Below are 18,949 nucleotides of genomic sequence, written 5' to 3' on the forward strand. Positions count from 1 at the left end.
TCCTTTTGCCCTTGCTACCTTTTTGCAGGTCCTTCGCAGAATTGGGGGGGGGGGGTCCCCACCCCCACCATTTGGATTTGAAAAGTTAAAATAAAAGTTTTGAGGACTGGAGGACAACACAAACTTGCCTGTTTAAAGTTCTGTTAATTGTGCTATGGTTGATTGCATCTGAGTTTCCCCCCCCCACCCAAGGTTTGGCCAGTTTAAGATGGGTGGACTTACTTCAGCTCCCAGAATTCTCCAGCCCACATTGCTGGCTAGAGAATTCTGGGAGCTGAAGTCCACCCGTCTTCAAGAGACCAAGCTTGAAAGATACTGCTTTCTTTACACAAGATGATCAACTGTCACTTATACAGACCTTGGCTTAGCACAAGGGTCTTCAGACTTGACCCTTTGATGACTTGTGGACTTCAACTCCCAGAATCCCTCAGCCAGGCAGGCCTTCCCCCCACCCCCTTTTATCCCCTAGAGCAGGGGTAGGCAACCTCGGCTCTTTTATGACTTGTGGACTTCAACTCCCAGAATTCCTCAGCCAGGCAGGCCTTCCCCCCACCCCCTTTTATCCCCTAGAGCAGAGAGATTGTAGAGAAAGGGATTTCAAGAGAGTCTGCAAGTCACAATGGTATACATAAGCAAAAGGAAAGTATTAGTGCCAGGGAATTCTGGGAGTTGAAGTTCAGAAGTCATCAAAGGGCCAGGTTTGAAGACCAGTCTTAGTATCTTAACTTATGGGTAGTCCTCAACTTAACAATGGCTCGTTTACCGACCAATTTTACATCACTGAAAAAGGGGCTTACAAACATTCCTCACACTTACGACCATTGTCGTAGTCGTGATCTGAATTCAGAACCTTGGCAACTGACTCATATTTATGACAGTCGCAGCGTCCTGGGGTGTGTGTCACGTGATTCCCCTTTTGCCACCTTCTGACCAGCAGTCAACCGGGGAAGCTGGATTCACTTAACGACCAAGATACTAACATAACGGTTGCGGGGATTCGCTTTCACAACTGTGGCCAGAAAGGTCGTAAAACAGGGCAAAACTCACTTAACGACCGCCTTGCTTAGCAATGGAAATTTTGGGCTCAATTGTGGCCATAAAAGGTTGTTGTAACCTTTTTAAAATAATGCATTCACAAGATTGGCCCATTCAGATGAACTCACAACTTTATCCCCACACATATTTTACCCATCTCTCTCTCTGTCTCTCTCTCACACACACACACACACTGGCAACTTTTTAGAAAACACACAGCTGCACGCCGACTTTGGTTTTCTGAAGCTTTTTTTTATTATTTGAAGGCTTTTTGTACACAAAAGAGCAAAAAAATAAATATGTCATTACAAAAGAGTGATCTGCTAACAACCACACAAACCCTGCCACACCCGTGCACAGACACCTCCCTCCCGAGAGATATAGGAGGGCTAAATAGTTGGGGTCCGAGGCCAAGGATGCTCGGTCCCAACATGAGGCTTCCTAGACCCATCAGGACTGTTGACACCCTGTGCAGGGGATGATGGAGCTTGTAGTCCCCCACGTCTGGTGGGCCAGAGTGGTGGCCGGCCTAATAAAGGATGCCTGCTGTTTCTCAAACTGGGCCGCTTGAAGATGGGTGGACTTCCAACTCCCAGAATTCCCTTGCACTAATCCATTCCTTTTGGTTATGTATACTCATTGTGACTTGCATGCTCTCCTGTAATCCCTCTCTCTGCAATCTCTCCGCTCTAGGGGATAAAAGAGAGAGGGGGGGGTGGAAAGCATGCCTGGCTAGGGAATTCTGGGAGTTGGAAATCCACCCATCTTCCAGCAGACAAGGTTGAGAAATGCTGGGTTAGAGCAAGGGTCCCCAAACTTGGCCACTTTAAGCCGTAAAGGTTTGGAGACCCTTGCTCTAACCCAATTATTTTTCAACCTTGTCTGCTGGAAGACGGGTGGACTTCAACTCCCAGAATGCCCCCAGCCAGTATAACAGTCTTCTGTTGAATTGTCCGGTCATCTAGCCCACATTTAACTGGCTTATTCATTTTGGCTTGTCCCTGGTTATTCCACCCGCCCCCCGCTGTGCCGAAGTCAAGATATGTTTATCCCATTCCCACTGTCTACTAAGAAACTTATTTATCTATTAAGGTTACAAAAAAAAAACAACGCAATAAAAAAAGGCATTCTAGCTACATCTGCTCTATTCACGGTGAACGCTGGGAAACCCTCGCTGGCTGGGGAATTCTGGGAGTTGAAGTCCCACCCAGCTCCGAGCTGGAGAGAAACACCGATCTAAAACATCATCCTGGTGAGCTCGGGGCAAAATAGCACCATTGTAGACAAAGAGTCCGTACCCTGTTTTGGGGGGCGGGGAGAGAAAGGAACGAGGCAGAAAGATTTGGGTGGGGGGGGGAGGAGGGCCAGGTACAAAATCAGCCCCACTTCCTGCCCTTTGCGTCACCCCCAATTCTATCCTACCAAGCCGTTAAGACGAGACCGGGAGAGTTTGGTCCATTCTGTGGAGCGAGGGACCCCCAAAACCGCACGGCTTTGAAGAAGGAAGTGGGGTCGAAAGGTGGTCCAGAGGCCTCTGTGGGGCTCAGAACCCCAATATCCGCTTCCCCACAGGCATGGCGACAATTTGGGGACAAAGCCATCTGAAACTTTGCGGCTTTTTTTTTTTGGCAAGGGGGGATGGGTGGGAATTACACCAGTACGCAAGCCAGCCTCCGTAAGACGGGGTGCGGCTTAACGCCCTCCCAATTGTCTACCTCCCCTTTCCTTAATTGTGACCTCTGGGGTTCTTCTCCCAGTTGATCCCAGGGACAGATTGTTGAGGCTGGAGAGCGACTTGGGGTGGGGTGGGGACTGCAAGATGTAGCCCCCACCCCCCCCAATGGGGAAATTTGCCTCCTTTCCAAGGACTCGTGGATCCCCCAAAATGGAGCCTAGGTGGAAGCCTGATGGGATTTTATTCCGTCTAAGGTCGAGTCCCAGAGTTCACACAGAAGGAACCCCCCACACCCCAGTCCTGGCCCTGGGTGCAAGTGCCTCCCCCACAATTCCCAGGCCCCCCCCAGGGGTAAAACTAAACGAGTCCGCAGGGTGGCGAGGCGAGAAACGGGGCAGGAGGTCCGTGGCAAGGCAACCTAGGAAAAAAAACCCAGGCATTTGGGGTGCAAAGCCCCCCCCCCGCCCCACCAAGATACAAAGAGGGGGTTCCAAAGGAAGTTAGGAAAGAAATAAAGCCCTCCCCCCCACACACACAGAGCTTGGGAGGACAGGCCGGGCTGTAGCGTTAAAAATATAACTGGGGTCAGGGCGCCCTATACAGGTTTAAAAGGAAAGAGGGGCGAGCTCCCCCCAAAAACGTGAACGAAAAACGAACAGAATCTATTAAAAAAAAACATTTTTCTTAATAAAAAAATAAAATAAAAAAAATAAAAACACAAGAACAAAAAGACCCCTTCATTGGTACCGGCTCGGTGACCCTCTAAAGAACATGGCTCTTCCAACTTAGCTGCTTTGAAGACTCGTGGACTTCAACTCCCAGAATCCCTCAGCCAGCCCTCTGGGCTGGCTGAGGCATTCTGGGAGTTGAAGTCCACGAGTCTTCAAAGCAGCCAAGTTGGAAGACCCCTCCCTTGCTCTAGAAGAAGGCCTGGAAACTACCCTCAAGACGAGGCTGTGCCCGCCGCGGCGAGAAGCGGGCAGCGTCTGCCGGGCGAGGTTCAAGACTGGGAGCGTACCGTCGCTTCGGCCGTTTGGACTGTTCCGACCGCGCCCTGCAGAGGAGCAGGAAGACCCCTTTGCAAAGCACGGGAAGGAAAGGAAAAAAAGAGGAAGGACTGACAGCCCCCTCCCCCCCCCCACTCCCGGGGTCCCAAATCTTGGGAAGAGATACCCGGATGACAGACGGATGTGCATTTCTCGCACCGAGGTGAATTTGGTTTTGTTTTTTTTGGTGTAAGGCCGCTCGGAGGAGGAGGAGTCGCTGAGCCTCCCTAGCTCAGCATAGCAAGGCACCAACGTCAGAGGAAGACCTGAGGCACGGGTGAGCGACCCCCCCGCCCCCCCCCCGCGTGGAAGTCTGGGCAGAAAAAGAGAGAGCCATACCCCAGAGCGAGGGGTCGGCTGGGACCGGGGAGAGGTTAGGCCCATCCTTCGGGGCGAGGGACACCCCAAAAGAAGAGGCTGGACCGCTCGGGATGGCTGGTTTCCACGCTGGTGGTGGTGGGAAATGGGGGGAGCGGAGCCCGCGGGGGCCCCCCCATCACATCACGTCCACGAAGAACTCGCTGGGGTTCCCCATGGCCATGTGGAAGGACTGCCGGCTGGCGGTCAGCTCGGGGGGCACAGAGCCCAGGTCCCGCACCGGAGGGGCTCCCGGAGGCTGTACAGCAGCCGCGGAGGCGGGCGGGGGAGGCGGCGGCACCATCATCACCACCATCGGCTTGTAGCCCAAGGGCACCCCCCCGGGAGCCGCGTAGGCGCCGTGCAGGGAGGGGTGGGAGCGCAGGCTGACACCCCCCAGGCTGTGCTGGCTGCGCTGCGAGGAGGCCTCCCCGCCCAGCATCGCCGCCGCCGCCGCCGGAACCCCACGCTGGCTGCCGCTGCGGATGGAGTATTCCGACTCACTCCCGCTGCCGGATTTCGAATCCGCCCCCGGCTTCTCCTCCTTGGGTCTCCCGGCCCCCCGGCCGCCGCTGCCGCCACCCCCGTCGCTGCGGTTCGAGCCGCTGCTGCGGCTGCCTGCAAGACAGGAAAGCACAAAAGGAAAGGGGGGGGGGGGAGAAGGGAGGGGAAAGGACAGCCAACTTTATCGATTGATTTGTTCATTCAGTTTCTACAGGGAGTCCTCGATGTACGACCACGACCGAGCCCAAAATTCGGTTGCTAAGCGAGGCATTGGTTAAGCGACCTTTTCCCCCCGCGTTACAACTTTTTTTTTTTTTTGCCAGGGTTGTTAAGCGAATCGCTGCAGTTGTAAAGTCAGGAATACGGTTGTTCAGCGAGTCTGGCTCCCCCCCTTGATTTTGCTCGTCAGACGACACACACACCCCCAGGATGCTACGACCGCCGTAAATACGAGCCAGTGGCTGAGCGTCCAAATTTTGAAAATCTCCCCCAGCGAACAGCGAGGGGGGCTTTAATGATCACAGATCCACATAACAACCTTGGTGGTTTGTTTAGCGACTGCTGAGGGAAAAAGAGTCCAAAAATTGGGACGGTCACGTGCTGTCTTGCTTTGCAACTGTCCGGTCGTAGGTAGAGGACTACCCGTGCCTCCCCCCCCCCCGAGGCTCACCAAGAGGAAAAAGGCAAATGTAAAAACAACTCAAATTCTTATTTAGCGGCAATAATAAAAACCACTAGCTTAAATATGAGACGGTAGATATTAAGAGAAAAAAGAGAGGAAGTATTAAATGTTGAAATAATAGAAATTTTGGTGGCTAAATTTCAGGCATTTGGAAATTACCAGAAAATAAGAATATTATGTTGCATTGTTAATCGGTTGATGTAAGATGGCGAGAATTCAAACAGATAAGACCGTGTATCCTGAACATTAGATCTTGCGATGAATTGTGATCAAAGGAATTGGGGTTATTTAAAACTTGGGAATTATAAATATTAAACGTTAAATGTAAACATTAGCGGGAAACTAAACATTGGGAAAAACTAACCAGGACGTTGATTTGTCGAAAAAGATTGGTTGTTAAAACAACCAGGGCTATGTATAAACTAAAAATGACCGGTAACTGTAAGAAAGTTATTTTTATTTCATCGACGGAATAAGAATTGTATTAATTTAAATGTGAGACAGTAAATACCAAGAGGAAATATTGAATGTTAATAGTTTGAGATCTGTACTAAAGACATTTCTGCCTTGTTGAATTACGGACCAAGTCCGCCACCACATTCGCTTGTCAAATATTTAAATGTCAGACTGGAAAAATCAGTAAAATTTTTCTTTTAAAAAATAAAATAAAAACAGCCCAATTTTTAAAAAGTACGCAAGAATTGGCACTGAGGTAGTGAGACTTTCCCAGCAGCCCCCCCACCCCCACCCCAATCTGCCAAGGACCCAGGCCTGAGCTGAGCCCCCCCTCCCAACCCCCCTTGTCTACCTGACCCCCGAGCCCATTATCCCCAGCTGACTGACTTCCCTCCCCCCCCCCGACTGCCCCACCTACCTTCACTCTGCTGGCTGCCTGCACTTCCCACCCCATAGCTGTACGAGGACAGCTCGTGATAGGGCGGAGGCTGGGAGCTGTATGGGTGGGGGGCCGGATACTGGTATGGGAAGGTCGGCATCAGCGGCCAAGGAGTGGCCCCCGGCAGAGGCGCTAGTGTGTCCTGGTCGGAGGCCCCGCTGGATCCGTCGTTGTCATTGAGCGAGAGGTTGGCCATATCTGAAGAACAAAGGAGACAATGGGGGAGCACACACACACCTCACGCCGGCTGTCAATCGGAGGGGTTTTCTCCTCATTCAAGTCCTGACCCCCCCCCCGCGGTTTCAGCTAAGTCCTCGCTGAGCGACCACCAAGCAGTGAGTAAGCGGTCGCTAAGCGAAACCGTAACTACGGTGCTGACGGCCTAACTTCGACTTTCCTTTTGCTTTTACAGAGGCCGTAAAAGCAAGGATTGGTCCCGACGTCACCTCTTTATCCCCACGACGGCGGCGGATGGCCGCTAAACGAGGCAGTTGCCCAACGAGGGTTATCTGAACGCTGTTCGAGCAAAGGCCCATAAAAGGAACGGCAGGCAAAACAAAGAGGGCGGGAAAATTCAAGAGGGGTTGAGAAGACGCGGGAACGATCAAGGTCCAATTATGCAGGACAAACCCGGCTTCTGAACCATTAAAATTTAGTCGTTAAAACACAAGGTGGTCCTCGACTTACAAAAGTTCGTGTAGTGACTGTCCAAAGTTACAGCGGCACTAAAAAGACACGTTAACTTAGGACCACTTTTCACACGACCGCTGCAGCACCCCCAGGTTCACATGAACGAAATTCAGTTGCTTGGCAATTGATTCACATTTATGACGGTCGCCCAGAGATCCCCTTTTGCGACCTTCTGACAAGCAAACTCAGTGGCGATTCCCTCAACAACCGTGCTCCTGACTTAACCCTCACGATTCACCTAACAACTGTGGCAGGAAAAGTCACAAAAAGGAGCAACGTTCACTTAACAAATGTCTCGCTTAGCAATAAAAATGTTGGGGGGGGTCAATTGCGGCCGTAGGTCGAGGACTACCTGTATTAGAAAAAACTAAATCCAGCCTTTTTCTAATGCAAAGCTTCCTTTTTTTTTTTTTTTAGAAATCCGCCTCCTCTCAGACAGGCAGAGAACTCAAAATAAACCAAGACCACCTTAAGTTGGGCTCTGATCTTAGGCAAAGCCAGGTGCCTCGGTGGTCGCCATTTCGCAACCATGCTAATTACCCAAAAAAGGTCAAATATCACCGATTCAAACAATCCCAGCGTCCGTTTATCTCTTTGTCTGTTCCTTTATTCCTTTATCTCTCTTTCTGTTTGCTGGCCGATCACAAACAGAAGGTTTTTACAAAGTTCCTGGATTTGAGAAAGGGCTCACCCGAGAGCAGAAAACTGAGCAACAGGCCAGCCCTCCCAGAAACGTTTAATATTGGAAAACTGGAAATATTTATCATTAATTAAGAGACGGTGGATTCACAACCAGAAAATCAATGAGCAGGGACTGATTTGTATGGATGTCGAGGGGTCCCACCGAACTAAAATCTCCTCCAGTGGTACGCAAAAAATAACACTGTAAAAGCAGGGGTGTCTAACCTTGGCAATTCAACAATCTAATTGAGTTATTTAAAATAATTTTTTTTAAAAAAAACATTTTGCCGTTCACGTTTCATTTTGTCTCTCCTTTCTCATGCTTTCTTCCGTGATTCTATCCCACCATTTCTTTGATATTAGCGTCACTCTTGTCCCCGCAGAGACTTGGCTGCGGCGAGTTGTTGTAGACCGGCCGCTGTGGGACTCGGAAGCCCTGCCCGTTACGGATCAGCTCCCAACAGCCCGCCGCTACTTACAGTTCTCGCAGCTGCTGAGGTCGCCAAAGATATAGTAGCACTGCTCGGAGAAGGTGATCTTGTTCACGGTGTGGCGGATGAACCCGGCCTTCAGGAGGTTGCTAGCGTACTTGCGGGCTTCGCGGCGGTCCTGGAAGCCTTCCACGTGATGATATAGCCAGTCCACCACGTCCGAACCTGGCGGGATAATGGTTTGTTTAGTGAATATTTGAAGCTACAACATCACTGGAAAAGTGGCCCATAACGAGTTTTCACACTTATGACCGTTATGCTTGGAAACCCGGAAACTCTGACCATTGGACTGAGTGACAACGTCACCTGGACGTTCAAAGAGCTTGGACTGTATTCTGGCTTCTCTTCTGAAACGGCTTGGGCAAGCTTCATTCACACAAGACTCGTTAGGTTAACGGTGTATGTGTCATTCCTTGTTATCTCCGTGGCCTTGAGTAAAGAGCCTTGGTGGAGCAGTGGGCTAACGCCTCCTTAAGTAACACCAGCTGCCTGCAATTATTGCAGGTTCGCGTCCCACCAGGCTCAAGGTTGACTCAGCCTTCCATCCTTCCGAGGTAGGTAAAATGAGGATCCAGATTGTTGGGGGCAATTAAGCTGACTTTGTAATAATGCCGCTTGGGGTGTGTGTGAAAGCCCTAATAAGCAGGCATATACATAGAATGAAGGCTACTGCTAAGCTTGTAAGCCGCCCTGAGTCTTCGGAGAAGGGCGGGATATAAATGGGATTAAAATAAAAAAAAATAAAAAAAAATAAATTCCTCTCCTAAAGCTGACTGCGTTGCCTCGGTGCTGTGCCCTGGGTCATCACTCTGCTGCTGGCTGCTCCGTTGGGAGATCGGCTCCCCACCCGCCAGCCCGCATCCCGCTTCCTCCCGATACCTAGAAAAGCATCCGGGATGGTAATCTTCAACCACATGCGGTCGCGGACCTCCAGGCCAGACTCCGGGGAGGCCATGGCCTTAGTGACCGAAGCCATGTCCGTGTGGATGGAGAGGTTGAAGTCATCAAAGCCTAACAAGGAAGATTTGGGGGAAGGTACGGAATCGGTAACCGTTCCCCCCCCCAGGAGTCATTCTTTCACACGCCCATTTTCCAACGGAAGTCCTCCTCCCTCCCTCCAGGGCGTACAATCCCACTCCTCCCCTTCCAGAGGCGGCCAGGGGGAGGGGGGGGCACGCGCCAGACTCACGTTCGGTCTCCGTGACAGAGGTCCCCGAGGTGATGGTGCTCATCGAACTGCTGCTCGGGTAGGGGACAAAGGCCCCTGTCAGAGCGGCCGAGTGGGACACCCAAGCTGCCGGGTCAATGGGCTGGATGGGCTCGTCTGGTGAGGACCAGGAGGAGACGCTGTGAGCACGCCGCAAGGCCCCCGTTGCCCAGTCCCACACACCCACCCTCCCTGGCCTGGCTCTGCGGATTCCCACCCATTTCTTAGCTATGGGGGGCAAAGCCTGATAGATCGACTGCCGGGGAACCCCCCCCCTCCACCCATACCCCGTTTTGCGCCCAGGGCCAACACAGAGGACTTACTTCTGGGCAGAGTGAAATACCCTTGTGGGGAGGGGTCCCAGCACTTGGCCACCGTCAGCACAATTGGGCTGGAAAGGAAAGGGGGGGGAGATCATTTTCAGAACCGCGGGAAGCCCCCCTCCCCGCGTGCAAGGGAGGGCCGGAGCGGTTGGCCAGAACTCACCCCGGCTTGTGCACGATCTCCCTCAGGACCCTCACGGCGTCGTCGTTGCTCATGTTCTCGAAGTTGATGTCGTTCACCTGGGATAAAAAAGAGAGAGAAGGGGGGGGTGTTGCTTTTAGCCAGCTGGAGCCTTGCTCGCCTTCCTCCGACAGGTGGGAGACGCTCTCAGATTCACCCCTGCAGGAGCTGAGAGGCTCCGAGAAAGGAGGGGGAAGACATCTGTTTGGTCCTCGCTGCTCCCTGAACTTGGTGGGTTCACTAGGGAACAGGGAGGAGGAGGAGGAGGAGGAGAGAAGGAAGGGAGAGAGAAAAAGAAGAAGAAAGGAAGGAGAAGAAGAGGAAGAGAAAGAAGAGGAAGAGAAAGAGAAAGAAAAAAGAAGAAAAAAGGAAGGAGAAGAGGAAGAGGAAGAGAAAGAAGAAGAGGAAGAGAAAGAAAAGAAGAAAAAGAAAAAGAAGAAAAAAGGAAAAGAGGAGGAAGAGGAAAAAGAGAAAAAGAAAAAAGGAGAAAAGGAGGAAAGAAGAAAGAAAAAGAAGGAAAAAGAAGAAAGGAAGGAGAAGGAGAAGAAGAGGAAGAGGAAGAAAAAGTAGAAAAAAGGAAGAGGAAGAAGAAGAGAAAAGGAGGAAAGAAAAAGAAGAAGGAAAAAGAAGAAAGGAAAGAGAAGAAGAGGAAGAGAAAGAGAAAGAAAAGAAAAAAGAAAGAAGAAAAAAGGAGAAGGAGAAAAGGAGAAGAAGAAGAAGAAAAAGAAGAAAGGTGGTGATGGTGGAGGAGGACAGTGGGGTCCTGGGTGCCCTAAGAGCTGGGCGGTTTCCTTGCAGGCGTTTCATTACCCAGCTAGGGAACATCATCAGAGCTAGAAGGCAGTGGTGTCTGCGAGGAGGAGGAGGAGGAGGAGGAGGAAGAGGAGCAGCAGCACAACAAAGGCTTTGGGGTGCTTGTCGCTCTCTGAGCTGGCTCTTTTTCTTCCAGGCGTTTCGTTACCAAAGCGAGTAACGTCATCGGCGCATTACAGCGGCCTGGGTGGCAAAACGCCTGCCAAACACCCCACCCAACTCGGGGAGCACCGAGGATCCCAGGACAGTTCAACCCTCGGCGAGCCAGACATTCTATCGGTTTTGCCTCGCACCGCGCGAAGGAGAAGCGCGCACGTCTCTCTCACCTGAAGCAACATGTCTCCGGGTTCAATCCGGCCATCGGCTGCCACGGCCCCCCCTTTCATGATGGAGCCGATGTAGATCCCCCCGTCTCCTCGCTCGTTGCTCTGGCCCACGATGGAGATGCCCAGGAAGTTGTATTTTTCTAGCAAAAGGAGAATCGGAAACAAAATAAGGACAGACAAGAGGGCGGCCGGAGGGATCCCAGGCCGTCTCTGAGCTTGGTCCTGGCGGGCGTTTCATTACCCGAAAGAGGTAATATCACCCACACCCACGAAGATGAGGATGGTGCCTAGTTTGGGTAAGGAAAGGTCTGCACGGAGACAACAAAGCTCAGAGACCACCGAGGACCCCGCATTTCAACCCAGAGTTGCAAATATTCGCCTTTATTGACAACGGCGCTTTAAATTTCTTCAGTGTTGTAAGCTGCCTAGAACAGGGGTCCCCAAACTACGGGCTGCGGCCCGGGAGCGAGCTCTTGGCCAGTGGGCCAAGGAAATGACTGGATGGTGCACGCGCAAACGGGGAATGCACACCCAGGCGTGCACGCACAAACGGGGACGCTAGCACAGGGCGAGCATCTGGAGCCCGTTTGTGCGAAGTGGGACTCCAGCACGGGGCGAGCATCCGTGGCCTGTTTGTACATGCATGCAAATGGGGAAGGTAGCACAGGGAGAGCATCCGTGGCCCGTTTGTGCGAACTGGGAATCCAGCACGGGGCGAGAAACCATGGCCTGTTTGTACATGCATGCAAACGGGGAAGCTAGCACGGGGCGAGCGTCCGTGGCCCATTTGCGTGTGGACGCTAGCACGGGGCGTGTCCGTGGCCCAATTGTGCAAACAAACAAGGAAGCTAGCACGGGGTGTCCGTGGCCCATTTGTGCGTAGACGCAAGCGTGGACGCTAGCACAGGGCGAGTGTCCGTGGCCCGTTTGTGCAAACTGGGACGCTAGGACGGGGCGAGCGTCCGTGGCGTTTGTGCGTGCACGTGAATGGGGATGCTAGCATGGGGTGAGCGTCCGTGGCCCATTTGCGCATGAACAGGCTGCTACCCGCTGCGGGAGATGCGTGGCCATCCACGCATGCCGCATGTGCAAATGGGGCTGCTAGTGCCGCCTTCCTGTTGACTTTGCTTGTCAGAAGGTTGCAAAACGGGGATCGCGTGACACACCCGTACACACCCCTGGTGACACTGCAACGGACATAAACCCGAGTCAGTTGTGAAGCATCTGAATATAAATCATGTGTACCACGGGGAGGCTGCAAATGGTCCCAGGTGTGAAAAATGGTCGTGAAGTCACTTTTTTCAGTGTTCTTGTGACTTCGGTCGGTCGCTAAATGAGTTGTAAGTCGAGTACCGTTCTGTGTAAGTGAGGCAGTTATACAGAATTGCTTGATAAATGATAACGGCTAGGCTCAAAAGTTCAGCTACATGAGGCCTCAGCGGGGCCATATTTGAAGCAGGCTCAGGCTGGCCAGCCCCGTAACTCCGAGGACGGCCGTTAAGAGAGACAGACCGCCTTCCGAAGGATCTCTCCCATTTCGCCCCCCCCCAAAAAATCAGGGGTCAGAGCGGATAAAGAGCAGTTAATCCTCTTCCCAAAAGGGGAAGAATTTTTTTTCTTTTTAAATTATCCCGATGGGTTTTCAGAGGAAGTAACAAGAGGCAAACGAGACGCCTTAAATCTCGCCATTAAAAACGGGTCGCCTCCCTGCTCCCCACTCCGCAAAGTGCAGTGGGAGGCAGAGATTGAGGCCACGGAGAGACCCCACCAAACTTAAAGAGGACGGTCCTTTCATTCTTAAGGGGGGAGGGTGGGAAGTTTGCAGCGTCACGCGTGGACCTGGCTTTCATCTGCTGCCTTTTCGGCCCGCGCGGGTTGTTTACCCATGTTCAGGGTGACGGTGATGATGTTGAGGGACATGGTGGAGTCGGTGACGCTGCTGAAGGACGTCGTCTGGAAGACAGGAGGAGAGAGAGGGGGGGGAGATGCAGGACGAGACCACCTACGTTTCCACCACCCCCCCAGCTTCCGTCCTGCCCGGCGCAGAGACTCTCCTAATTTAGACCCAGCCAATGGCTCACCCTTGCCCCGCCCTCCCCGGGCTTACCCGTTCGAGACGTGGTGGGCGCTGCTTCCTCCTGCGACGGTGGCGCTTCAGAAGTCGGGAGGCGCTGCTCTGCTCCGTAGAACTGCTGAATCTGACGAGGAAACAGGCGACCAGGTTATAGGAGCGGAGGCATCCTGCGAGCCGAGAGGCACGATGGGAAGCACCTTTGGGAAAGGGACGCCACCCGGCCAGGATTGCCAAAACCCAGAGGTGCCCCTCCCACTTACAGCCCGATGGAGCCCCAATTTTCTGTTGCTAAGCGAGACATTTGCAAAGCAAATTTTGCCCCGTGTGACGACTTTTTTTTTTGCCACTGTTAAGTATATAGAATATCGAACAGAGCTGGAAGGGACCTTGGAGGTCTTCTAGTCCAGCCCCCTACTCAAGCAGGAGAACTTATACCATTTGAGACAGGTGGCTGTCCGGTCTCTTCTTAAAAACCTCCAGTGAAGGAGTGCCCACGATTTCTGGTGGCAAGCAGTTCCGCTGGTTGATTGTCCTCACTGTCAGGAAGTTTCTCCTTAATTCCAGGTTGCTTCTCTCTTTGGTCAGTTTCCAACCGTTGTTCCTCGTCCTGCCCTCTGGTGCTTTGGAGAACGTGACCCCCTCCTCTTTTTGGGGGCAGCCCCTCCAATACTGGAACGCTGCTATCGTGTCCCCCCTATTTCTGCTTTTCTCTATAGCCAGACCCAAGTCCCGCAGCCGTTCTTCGTATGTTTTAGTCTCCAGGCCTTGGATCCTCTGAGTTGCTCTTCTCTGCACTTTTTCCAAACTCTCAATGTCTTTTTTTTTGTGATATGGTAACCAAAACTGGCTGCAGGATTCCAGGTGTGGCCTCACTGGGGTTTTACAAAGCGGTACCAGTACTTCGCGCGATCTTGATTAGCAATGCGGTAAGTGAATCTGGCTTCCCGCGTGGACTTTGCTTGTCAGAAGGTCACCAAAGGTGATCAGGAGACCCCTCTGGGACCCTGCGACCGTCGTAAATAGGAGTCAGTTGCCCAAGGTTCCGAATTCGGATCAACTGAGGCTGCGACGGGGGTTAAGTGTGTAAGTCGAAAGACGCTTTTGTCGGTGCCATTTGTTAAGTTCAACGTCTCCCTGAATGGGTTCTAAATTAAGGATCCCCCTGTAAGGAAAAGCTGTAAAATACAAGTGCTACGAGGACCCAAATAGTTCAGATCTACCTAAAAGACGGGGAGGGAGGGAGTAGGATGAGCAGCGGGGAGTTGGGATCTGTTAACAATCTATCAACCTGTCAAGAATGACCAAGGGAGACAGGATAGCCACCTTCCAGTATTTGGAGGGCTGCCACAAAGAAGGGGGGGGGTTTCCACTTATTCTCCAAAGCACCAGAGGGGAGGACGAGAAGCAATGGTTGGAAACTGACCAAAGAGAGAAGCAGCCTGGAATTCATTAGAAACTTCCTAACAGTGGGGACAATTAACCAGTGGGACTGCTTGCCACCAGATGTTGTGGGCGCTCCATCCCTGGAGGTTTTTAAGAAGAGGCCGGACAGCCACCTGTCTCAAATGGTGTAAGTTCTCCTGCTTGAGCAAGCGGGTTAGACTAGACCACCTCCGAGGTCCCTTCCAACTCTTGTTATTGTCACATCCAAGGTGTTCAAGGAATCCTGGGAGTTGAAGTCCCCCCCCCCATCTTAAGAGCTGCTGAGGTCGAGAAACACACCCCTGTACAGACCCTTCCCTGCGTTTCTCTTGCCGCCTTTGCGCTAGCTTTTGATTTTGGGGACGCTCCTGCTCGAGCAGAGGGTTGGACTAGAAGACCTAAAAGGTCCCTCTCAGGTCTGACGCGTTCTCTGTTCTGACCAACCCCATCGTGAAGCCTCTCTATCACAGCCCCGATCCAATGGGACTTGAGGAAGGCCCATGACCTCAGATGGGGAGGTAGATGTTCCAAAGGGGGGGGCAGCAATGGCAGAGAAGGCCCTTTCCCTTCCTGCCCCCCCCACCCCCCCAGCCAGAACACCCTGCCCGCTGGGCCCTCTGGTGCCGGCACGGGTGGGCCGGGCCAATCCCAGCGGGATGAGTTGTCGGAAGGCAACCCAGCTCAGCGCAATGGGGAGCCGAGGCAGATTAAACCCCAATTCCGGGTACCTCCAACCCCGGAGCGAGGAGGGATGGCAGCCCTTCCCCAGGTCAGGAATCGGGGAGGGCTGCCTGCCCAGCTTTGCTGCCGGCCTTGCCCTCGCTCACCGGCTCATGGCGTCGTCGTCCTCCGAGTCGCACAGGCTGGTGGTCTCCAGCTCGCTGGTGAGCAGAGTGGAGGAGCTGTCGTAGCCCGCCAGGTGGCGCTCCACCCGGGATTGCCCGTTGATCCGGTGCCCGCCTGAGTCAGAAAGGGGGGGGGCAGTGGCGTTATAGAGCGATCCGCCTGCCAGATTCGGCCTCCCGCCATCCCTCCCGGAAACCGGGAAAGGCTTTCCCAAGGGTTACCTCCGTGCTCCGTGCTCTCCCTGCGACGGGGCCGGTCCCTCCTCAGCGACACGACGGACTCGGTCTCCGTTTCGTGGTCCGAGTTCTCACAGCTGCCCGAGAGGTTCGGGCTGCGAAGAGAGTCAGTTGGGTAGAGTGGGGAAGGTGCAAAAACTGGTGAGTTCTAGTCCCGCCTTAGGTACGAAAGCAAGCTGGTGATTTTGGGCCCATCACCAGGAGACGGTGAGTTCTAGTCCCACCTCAGCCATGAAAAGCCGGCTAAGAGACTTTGGGCCCATCACCAGGAGATGGTGAGTTCTAGTACCATCTTAGGCATGAAAGCCGGCTGGGTGACTTTGAGCCCATCACCAGGAGACGGTGAGTTCTAGTCCCACCTCAGCCATGAAAAGCCGGCTGGGTGACTTCGGGCCCATCACCAGGAGACGGTGAGTTCTAGTCCCACCTCAGCCATGAAAAGCCGTCTGGGTGACTTTGGGCCCATCACCAGGAGACGGTGAGTTCTAGTCCCGCCTCAGGCACAAAAGCTGGCTGGGTGACTTTGGGCCCATCACCAGGAGACGGTGAGTTCTAGTCCCGCCTTAGGCAGGAAAGCAATCACTCACAGAGGGTTGTTTTAGGAGAGAAAACAGAAGGAAGAGAGCGCGTTATATACAATTGGCAGCTTGAGTTACTTATGAAGCCAAACAGGCAGGATAAAAATCTAATCAATAAAAACCACAGCTGCTTCCGAAAAAAAAGTTAGCCCCGGCTTTCCTTCCATTAACCTAAGAGACCCCCAACTCCCCCCAAAAAAACATCTCTGAACTTCCTCCCAGTCCCAGGCTGGTTAGTCACCCTTTGGATTCCCACCATGTAGAGTTCCTGCCCCCCTTTCCCCCCCACCCAGGACCGTTCCTACTCACTGGAAAGAAGGAGGGCGGGAATCCCCGATGCCGCTGGTCCTCTCTACGGGCAACGGAGGCAAAGGAGGTGGCGGCGGGGGAGAAGGCTCCGGCCGGACTTCCACAGGAGCAGGCGGCTCGGGTGGGGGGACCTCTGAAGACACCAGCTGGGTGGGGACAAAGGAAGGAGGGGGGGCTTAAAGCTTCCATCCTGCCCTTTCCTAAAACTGGGTGTGTGTGCGCCTTCCCCTGCCTCCAAGCAGAGTGGGGGCCCTGCTGGATGGGGCTTGGGGGGGAGGTCTCTGACCCCTCCCCATTAGATTCAGCTCCGCTCCTTTTGTCTACATCGAACAAATATTACAGTTCTTCATATTTTCAGCACGTATCCAAAGCTGAACATAAACATATTTTTTTTAGCATTTACGCACGTAACGGTAAAGAACGTTAACGGAAGGAGAGAGAGAGAGAGCGGGAAATAGATTTAGCAACCCACGCGTTGATTAATCGTGGAAATTAATTAATGCTGATGGTTTCAAATCTACCAACCCAGGCAACGTGCCATTCGCAAAGCGCTAAAGATTGTTATTGTAAAAAAATAATATATTGTTAGCTGCGAAGTCGTGTCCGACTCATCGCAACCCTATGAACAACGTTCCTCCAGGCCTTCCTGTCCTCTACACGTGTGTGCGCGCATGTGTGTGTGTGTATCTATATCTATCTATCTATCTATCAAAAGGTAAAGGTTCCCCCGCACACGCGTGCTAGTCGTTTCCGACTCTAGGGGCCGGTGCTCATCTCCGTTTCAAAGCCGAAGAGCCAGCGCTTGTCCGAGAACGTCTCCGTGGTCATGTGGCCGGCATGACTAGACGCCAAAGGCGCACGGAACGCTGTTACCTTCCCACCGTAGTGGTCCCTAATTTTCTACTTGCATTTTTACGTGCTTTCGAACTGCTAGGTGGGCAGAAGCTGGGATGAGTAACAGGCGCTCACTCTGCTATGCGGCACTTGGGATTCGACCCGCCAAACTGCCGACCTTCTGATCGACGAGCTCAGCGTCCTAACCCACTGAGCCACCACGTCCCTATATATATATGTGTGTATGCGTGTGTGTGTATATACACACACACACAAACATAAAATATATAATATATAAATAAAAATAGTGTCAGCTCTTCTTGGCTTGGAAGAGACAAGACCGCTGGTCCCCACCCCCCACCCTGCCGGAAGCCTTTCCGGAGGCTCTGCTTCAGAGTCCCCGAGCCCATCATCCCCCGGCATGGGCTGCGTACCCAGGAGACGACTCTTCCGTTGAAGCAAGGCAGCAGGGCACCATCCTCCGTGATCTCCTCCTTCACCACCCTGCAAAGGGAGGTGGGCTCAGCGGGGGGAGGCCGGGTGGGGAGCCCCTTCCTCGGCCCCAGGAGCAATGGGGTGCGTGTGTGTGTGTGTGGAGCCCCTCCCTCCCTCCCTCTCCAGAGAAGCAAAGGATGCTGGGAGCCATGGTGTTCTTGTCCAAATTTTGTCCTGGGGGGGAGGGTCCCCGGGCCACCACATCTTCTCAGGAGCGCCTCCCCCACCTGCAAAGAGGCAGAAAGCAGGGTCTCCTCCTCCTCCTCCTCCCAAGACCCTCGAGGTCCAGAAGACGGCCCAAGGCTTGCTCTCCTGGCGGGGAGGGGTCCACGGGCGCCCACCACCTCTCCAGGGAAATGGGGGCTCTTGGGTCTCATGGTCCCCCTAGCGTTCTCCTTGGGGGGGGGAAAGGATGCAGGCGCTGCCCGTCTTCTCAGGGGACCCCCACGAAGCCCCCCCCTCGCAAGAGAGGCAGAAAGCAGGGCCTCCTGCTCCCCCTCCTCCCACCAGGAGGGCCCCGCGAGGTCCAGAAGACGGGCCCAAGGGGGGGGGCTCTCGACCCCCAATGCTCGGGGGGGGGAAGGGTGCCCGGCCCCCAGGGCTGCTCCGGGCCGCCTAAAGCCCCCCGCCCCCCAGGGCTTCCTCCCGCCACGGGGGCCCCTCGAGGTCCAGAAGACGGGCCCAGAGGAGGGGGGGTCTCTTGCCCCCCCGAGGTCCAGGGCTGGGGCCGGGGAGAGCGGGCCCCACCCGAAGTCCTGGTCCATGCTCTTGAAGAAGTACTTGGCGCCGGGCCGGGCCAGCGCCGCCTTGACGTGGCCCAGGGTGAGGCGCTCGGCCGGCACCGGGATCTTCACCAGGTAGGGCGTCTCCTCCTCGTCCAGGTGGTAGATCACCTTCGTCTCGCCCGCCGCGGGGGGGCCGCCCGCCGTCGCCATGGAGACCAGGGAGGGGGGCGGGACGCCGGGCCCGGGGGGGAGGGGCGGCGGCGGAGGAAGAACGGCGGCGACGGCGGCAGCAGCAGCCCGCCTCGCTCCCTGCCTCCCGTGCGTCAGCGCGTCATCACGCACGGCCCCGCCCCCGGACGTGCTCCCGTCGCCTCGCGCGCGACTCCGCCCCCCGCCGAGCGGAGAGCCGCCGCCCTCCCCTCGGAGCGCATGCGTCTTACGCACGACTCCGCCCCCTTCCGAACCACCGCCTTTTCCCTCCTTCTATCTAGCTCTTCGCTCCGCCCCCGAGAACTCTATCGCCC

At 54.1% G+C, this 18,949-nt stretch overlaps 1 protein-coding gene across 1 annotated transcript; it reads right to left on the reverse strand.

Annotated features, from left to right (window-relative positions):
• Positions 1-1,272: 1,272 nt before the first annotated feature.
• Positions 1,273-18,738, reverse strand: LOC308676993 (segment polarity protein dishevelled homolog DVL-2-like). Its single transcript, XM_081343087.1, has 15 exons — positions 18,448-18,738; positions 17,640-17,709; positions 16,372-16,517; positions 15,470-15,579; positions 15,230-15,362; positions 13,014-13,104; positions 12,790-12,859; positions 10,907-11,046; positions 9,750-9,826; positions 9,587-9,654; positions 9,246-9,380; positions 8,936-9,067; positions 8,045-8,221; positions 6,174-6,392; positions 1,273-4,731 (listed from the first exon to the last, which is right to left on the reverse strand). Exons 1-15 carry the CDS (start codon positions 18,633-18,635, stop codon positions 4,253-4,255), a joined length of 2,235 nt encoding a protein of 744 aa, XP_081199213.1. The 5' UTR covers positions 18,636-18,738; the 3' UTR covers positions 1,273-4,252.
• Positions 18,739-18,949: the final 211 nt, after the last annotated feature.

Source organism: Vipera berus (assembly GCF_964194415.1).
Source record: "Vipera berus genome assembly, chromosome: Z".
Classification (NCBI taxonomy): domain Eukaryota; kingdom Metazoa; phylum Chordata; class Lepidosauria; order Squamata; family Viperidae; genus Vipera; species Vipera berus.

Coding starts and splice junctions, on each gene's coding strand:
- LOC308676993 (XM_081343087.1), bottom strand. CDS start 18,635: ATGGCGACGGCGGGCGGCCCCCCCGCGGCGGGCGAGACGAAGGTGATC. Junction 17,710..18,447: donor AGCATGGACCAGGACTTCGG/GTGGGGCCCGCT, acceptor CTCCCTTTGCAG/GGTGGTGAAGGAGGAGATCA. Junction 15,363..15,469: donor GGAGAGCACGGAGCACGGAG/GTAACCCTTGGG, acceptor TTTCTGACTCAG/GCGGGCACCGGATCAACGGG.